Source organism: Scomber japonicus, chromosome 23 (genome assembly GCF_027409825.1).
Source record: "Scomber japonicus isolate fScoJap1 chromosome 23, fScoJap1.pri, whole genome shotgun sequence".
In the NCBI taxonomy this organism is placed as follows: domain Eukaryota; kingdom Metazoa; phylum Chordata; class Actinopteri; order Scombriformes; family Scombridae; genus Scomber; species Scomber japonicus.
Window position 1 is genome coordinate 22609085 of NC_070600.1, and position 7047 is coordinate 22616131.

At 43.3% G+C, this 7047-nt stretch overlaps 1 protein-coding gene across 1 annotated transcript in view; it reads right to left on the reverse strand.

Annotated features, from left to right (window-relative positions):
* Window positions 1-5345: 5345 nt before the first annotated feature.
* Window positions 5346-7047, reverse strand: part of rab3ip (RAB3A interacting protein (rabin3)) — a 9232-nt gene continuing 7530 nt past the window's right edge. Inside the window, exon 9 of the mRNA XM_053313808.1 lies at window positions 5346-5377. Within this exon, the coding sequence (XP_053169783.1) occupies window positions 5346-5377 (32 nt within the window). The remainder of the gene's footprint in view (window positions 5378-7047) is intronic.

Here is a 7047-nt window from a genome sequence, read left to right on the forward strand (position 1 = left end):
CACACACACACACACACACACACACACACACACACACACACTGCTGATCACATGAGGAGAGAGAGAGCTCTGTCCCTTTCCCACATGATCTTTAACAGTTTACACAGCCAGCTTTAAACCACGTTATATAAACCCTTCATCCCTTCCTTCCTTCCTTCCTTCCTTCCTTCCTTCCTTCCTTCCTTCTTTCTTTCCTTCTTTCCTTCCTTCCTTCCCTCCTTCCACCTTTCCCTCATCCCTTCCTTCCTTCCTTCCTTCCTTCCTCCTTTCCTTCATCCCTTCCTTCCTCCTTTCCTTCCATCCTTCCTTTCTTCCTTCCTTCCCTCCTTCCTTCCTTCATCCCTTCCTTCCTTCCTTCTGTCATTCCATCCCCCCTTCCTTCCTTCTTTCCTTCCTTCCTTCCTTCTATCATTCCATCCCCCCTTCCTTCCTTCTTTCCTTCCTTCCTTCCTTCTATCATTCCATCCCCCCTTCCTTCCTTCTTTCCTTCCTTCCTTCCTTCTATCATTCCGTCCCCCCTTCCTTCCTTCTTTCCTTCCTTCCTTCCTTCTATCATTCCGTCCCCCCTTCCTTCCTTCTTTCCTTCCTCCCTCCCTCCCTCCTTCCACCTTTCCTTCATCCATTCCTTCCTTCCTTCCTTCCTTCCTTCCTTCCTTCCTTCCTTCCTCCTTTCTTCCTTCCTTCCTTCTTACCTTCCTCCCTTCCTTCCTTCCTCCCTTCCTTCCTTCCTTCCTTTTGTCATTCCGTCCCCCCTTCCTTCCTTCTTTCCTTCCTCCCTCCCTCCCTCCTTCCACCTTTCCTTCATCCTTTCCTTCATCCATTCCTTCCTTCCTTCCTTCCTTCCTTCCTTCCTTCCTTCCTTCCTTCCTCCCTCTTCAACCCCAGTCTGTCCTAAAATAACAGTCTGGTACCATATGAGCTCTAAAAGAGGGTTCTTTCCTTCCCTCCTTCCTTCCCTCCTTCCTTCCTTCCTTCCTTCTTCTTTATGAGCTCTAAAAGAGGGTTCTTTCCTTCCCTCCTTCCTTCCCTCCTTCCTTCCTTCCTTCTTCTTCATGAGCTCTAAAAGAGGGTTCTTTCCTTCCCTCCTTCCTTCCCTCCTTCCTTCCTTCCTTCTTCTTCATGAGCTCTAAAAGAGGGTTCTTTCCTTCCCTCCTTCCTTCCCTCCTTCCTTCCTTCCTTCCTTCTTCTTCATGAGCTGTAAAAGAGGGGTTTTTGTCTTCCTGTAATCATCCCTGCTGTTCATCCCACTTTCTCAGAAACTTCTAAGAACATGTTTTCATACTTTAAAAAAGAAAAGTGGAATAGACAAACTGATTTGCATGCTTGTTTTATACAGCTATTTATCATCGGTTCCTGCTGCAAGACACAGAAGGAGCTTCACAGCAGGCCAACAGGCTCAAAGCACAGAAAATGTCAGCCTCAAATTGTTTTAGGGGGTAAATGTGAATCATAATTGATTTGTTCCACTAATCCTAACCCTTACATACTGGAAAGGGTCAAATTTGACTTATTTTTACATTGGAGAATTTGTCAGGAAGGAAGGAAGGACAGATGAAGGAAGGAAGGAAGGACAGATGACGGAAAGAAGGAAGGAAGGACATATGAAGGAAGGAAGGAAGGAAGGAAGGAAGGAAGGAAGGAAGGAAGGAAGGAAGGAAGGACAGATGAAGGAAGGACAAATTAATGAAGGAAAAAGGGAAGGAAGAAAGGAAGGAAGGAGGGAAGGACAGAAGGAGGGACAATTAACCCTAACAGCTGAACTTAGATCTAAGGAAGGAAGGAAGGAAGGAAGGAAGGAAGGAAGGAAGGAAGGAAGGAAGGAAGGAAGGACAGATGAATGAATATTCCTATTTATTGACTCTCTTTCTAAGGCATTATCTTATCTTTTATCATTCCTTCCTTCCTGCCTTTTCCTTCCTTCCCTCCTCCCTTCCTTCCTTCCTTCCTTCCCTCCTTCCCTCCTCCCTTCCTTCCTTCCTTCCTTCCTTCCTTCCCTCCTTCCCTCCTTCCTTCCTTCCTTCTTCTTCATGAGCTGTAAAAGAGGGTTTTTTGTCTTCCTGTAATCATCCCTGCTGTTCATCCCACTTTCTCAGAAACTTCTAAGAACATGTTTTCATACTTTAAAAAAGAAAAGTGGAATAGACAAACTGATTTTCATGCTTGTTTTATACAGCTATTTATCATCGGTTCCTGCTGCTTTCCTTCCTTCCCTCATTCCGTCCTTCCCTCCTTCCTTCCATCCTTCCATCCTTCCTTCCATCCTTCCTTCTATCATTCTTTCCTTCTATCATTCTTTCCTTCCTTCCTTCCTTCCTCCCTCCCTTCTTTCCTTCCTTCCTTCCACCCGTCCTTCCTACCTTCCTTCCTTCTGTCATTCCATCCCCCCTTCCTTCCTTCTTTCTATCATTCCGTCCCCCCCTTCCTTCCTTCCTTCCTTCCTTCTGTCATTCCATCCCCCCTTCCTTCCTTCTTTCTATCATTCCGTCCCCCCTTCCTTCCTTCCTTCCTTCCTCCTTTCCTTCCTTCCTTCCTTCCTCCTTTCCTTCCTTCCTAAACTAATCAATTAATGGACTTCTTGTTGCAGCTCTACGACAAAGTTCAACACTAAATCAGTTCACATGCTTTTAATCTTTTTTTTTTTTTTAAAGTTTCCACAGACTGTACAAAGACCCATTTTGAATAGTTAAAATTAGACTTTAACTATGGTAACATTATTTTACACTGAATGAAGACACTCACTGAAATTATAAGAACCAAAAAAGATTATCTGGATCAAAAAAAAGGTTTCAGTTGTGACCAAAACTCACAGTTCAACACATTCAACACAACACCAGCAGCAACTAACATGATCATATCACCTAAATCTGTGACATTTACAGCAAAAAACCCCAAAAACTTTAAACTAAACACAAAGAGAGAGAGAGAGAGAGAGAGAAAGAGAGAGAGAGAGAGAGAGAGAGAGAGAGAGAGAGAGAGAGAGAGAGAGACGTAAAGTCACTTACCGAGCAGGGAGGAGTGGAGCAGGTTGATGGTAAATGAGGTTTGTGCTCATTTTGGAGCAGTTGAAACTTTTTATGGACAGCAGAAGAGATCCACCCATGAAGAGAGAGAAAGAGAGAGAGAGAGAGGGGGGGGGGGGAGTGTGAGAGAGAGAGAGGGGGGGGGGGTGTGAGAGAGAGAGGGGGGGGGGGAGTGGGAGAGAGGGAGGGAGAGAGAGAGGGAGAGGGAGAGGAGAGAGAGAGAGAGAGAGAGGCAGAGAGAGAGAGGGGGAGAGAGGGAGAGAGAGAGAGAGGCAGAGAGGGAGAGGGAGAGGGAGAGAGAGAGAGAGAGGGGAGAGAGAGGGGGAGGGAGAGAGAGAGAGGCAGAGAGGGAGAGGGAGAGAGAGAGAGGGAGAGAGGGGGAGAGAGAGAGAGAGAAAGAGAGAGAGAGAGAGAGAGAAAGAGAGAGGGAGAGAGAGAGGGGGGAGGGAGAGAAAGAGAGAGAGAGAGAGAGAGAAGGGGGGGGAGAGCAGAGGCGGTCCTGGCTAGTTTTGCGCCCTGGGCGGACCCCCCAACCCCCCCCCAAAAAAAAACCATCTCAAAAGGCAGCAGAGGAGTCAACGCACTAGGCTGCATCCTTCGAAGTACGCATTTAGAGGCCGATTACGTCACAACGCCGTGTGAAGGCTGTCCCAATTCGAAGACTCCTTCAAATGCAGCCTTCTTTTCCCTCTCTTTGGAGGATGCACCGCTACTATCCTTCGCGGCCTCCCAGATCCCAAGATCCTTTGCGTGGCGCTGTTCAGTGCCGTGAAAACATAACAATGGCGACACCAACCGGTGAGGAGTTTACATTCAAATGTAAGTATTGGGTTTTTTTTTTTAATTTAATTACTTTTACTTATTACTACTTATAGTTTTATACTTTTACTAATTAACCATTAAAAAGTTTATCAAAAATAAAATAAAAAAATGTTCAACGTCCATCATCTTTTTCTTTCTTGGTTTTCTTCTTTCTTGTGTGTTTTCCTTCTTCTTCCTTCTTTCTTCTCTCTTATAATTTTGTCAGTTTTTTCACCGTCTTTCGGTCGAGACGTCTTTCTCGTCTTATGGGCGGGAACAGCTGGTGACGCAACCAGGAAATGCCTCGAAGGCTAGACCGTCTCATTTAACAACGGTTGATGCGTCCTTCGGAGGTTCCTCAGAAGGATGCATCCTTCGAAGGCCGCAAAGGCTGCGTACTTCGAAGGATGCAGCCTCTGAATTGGGACACAGCTATGGGCTCTAGGCAGCGCCATCTTGAAAATTTCAGGTGCATGCTGGGAAAGATAAAAACAGATTCTACTTATATGGGCATGAGGCGGAGCCATGGGCGGAGCGGGGGAGGTTGCTATGGTTGCGAGGGCTGGATCTCGAGGACATTGGTCAATCAACCTGTCAATCAGGACGTAGCCACGCCCTAATGCATACCCTGCTTTATCGTCACATATAAAATCAGGGAGGCCAAAATGTCCCAAATGAACATCATACTGCATTGAAGAAGGGCTTTAAACTAGCGATTGAGACCATAAACACATTTTGAAAACGTTTACTGAGGTTAGAAAATCAAGTGAGAAGTTGGTGAATTCTCCATTGACTTGTATAGAGACGGTCGCCCCCCTGGTGGCCTTTTGATAGAATGCAGCTCTAAGTTACTTCCGCGTTGGCTTCATTTCAGAGGACCAGAACTCCCCCGCCTGGTTAGATCATTGGCAGACGAACTCAAAATGGTGATGATATCAAGACGGTCTTTTGAAAAATATAACACTTTTTTTCCCAGCGGCCAAAACGCCGCATGCCGGAAAATCCAGCACGGGTGCCGGAATACTTTAAGCCCTGTATATCTACACACATCTATACACAACTTAACACACCTACACACATCTGAACACACACAGACAGACAGAGGCGCAGGTATCCAGAGGTATTACTGTTTTTTATTTCAGAGTGTCTGAGAGAAAAGGCACTAAACCAAACCGGGAGAGTGACATTGACTTTGAATGACACAGAGAGAGAGAGAGAGAGAGAGAGAGGAGAGGGAGAGAGAGAGAGAGAGAGAGAGAGAGAGAGAGAGAGAGAGGAGTGGAGTCAAGGTTTAAATTAACACTTATAAAGTTTACACAACACCAGGCGCGCACACACTCTCTCTCACACTCACTCACACACACACACACACACACACACACACACACTCACAGCGTACCTATCTACAGATTTCCTGATTAAATACAGCAGGCTGAAACCAGCAGGAGCGATTTTAAAAAGGAAAACTCCCTTCAGTTTATTAGTCAATGTGATTCTGAATCAGTAACTTTAGTGTTTTTTCTTTTAACCAAACTCTCCCGAAGTCGAAGAACATCCTGAAAAACATTGTGACAACAGAAAAAAACATCAAAAACCTCGTAAGAAATTATAAATAAATGTGATTTCTTTTTTTTTTTTTTTAATAACTTCTGATTATCTTTGCATTCAACTGGACTTCATTAGATTGTAAAAAAAAAAGAAAAGAAAAGAGAAATCACCCAAATGTCTTTAGTAAAGTAAAATAAAGGGAAAATGATTGTTTGGTTATTTTAACGTTAGAGTTTTTTTTTTACTTTACAACATTACTGAATAATTCTAACTGCAGCAACAGAGCAGCAGAGCCACTGGTAGGAGATGATTTTAATGTTATGACTTTTTCATTTCAAGAGAAAATAAAGTCAATATTTGGAGATTAAGTTGTAGTTTTGTGAGGAAATGTTACAATTTCAACAATAAAAGTCAATATTTTCTGAATAAGCTGCAAATATTTCAATGTAAAGTTGAATATTTTATAGAATAAAAGTTATAATAGTGAGGAAAATGTGTATATATTTGTAAAGAACAGTCAGTTTTATGAGTAAAAAATAAAGTTGAATTTTCCAGAACTGGAGAATTGTGACAAATATGGAGGAAAAAGTTAAATATTTTAAACCAAAATTGGAGGAAAAGTTGTAATTTAATGATAAGAAGTCGTCATGTTATATTTCAATCTGTAAAATAAAATGAACCAAAAAAACAACTTTGTTCACAATTTATTTCAACTCTATTCTTGAAATATGAACATTTATTTATAAAATGTATGAATTTACTCTCAAATTCTGACTTTTTATAGAATTTTGCCTTCAATTTTCATATTTTTGTGATATTTCTCAGTTGAAATTACAGTTTTTTTTCCTCTACAGGAAGGAAAGGAGGAAGGAAAGGAGGAAGGAAGGAAGGATGGAGGGGGAGGAAGAAGCAAGGAAAGGAGAGAGGGAGGAAGGAAGGAGGGGAGGAAAGGGAAGGAAAGGAGGAAGGAAGGGAGGAAGTAGCAAGGAAAAGAGGGAGGAAATGAGGGAGGAAGGAAAGAAGGAAGGAAACATTGAGGGGAGGAAGAAGCAAGAAAAGGAGAGAGGGAGGAAGGAGGGAAGGAAGAAGGAAGGAAAGGAAGGAGGAAGGAAGGATGGAAGTGAGGAAGAAGGAAGGAAAGGAGGGAGGAAGGAAGTAAGGAAGGAGGGAGGAAAGGAAGGAGGTAGGAAGGATGGAAGGGAGGAAGAAGGAAGGAAGGGAGGAGGGAGGAAGAAGGAAGGAAAGGAGGGAGGAAAGAAAAGGAGCAAGGAAGGAAAGAAGCAAAGAAGGAAGGGAAGGAAGGAAAGATGGAGGGGAGGAAGAAGCAAGGAAAGGAGCGAGGAAGGAAAGGAGGGAGGAAGAAGGAAGGAAATGAGGGAGGAAGGAAGTAGGGAAGGAAGGAAAGATGCTCTGATTCTCTGTTGTTGGTGATTTTATCCAGTAAAGTGAAGAAGAAGAAGAATTTGACTTATTGCAGCAGCCCTGCTACGCTCTAATTTAACTTAAGATTATTATTTTTGTGCGTTTCCGTTCCGTAGAAAGTCAGAAAGATCGTTTGTGAGCTCTGTTTTCCAGCAGGAGGAAGAAGAGGAGGAGGAGGAGGAGTGTCGCATCTTTTTTTTTTTTTCTTTTTATAGAAGAAAATAAAGAAAACGTCAAATAGAAATTCACCAAAAAC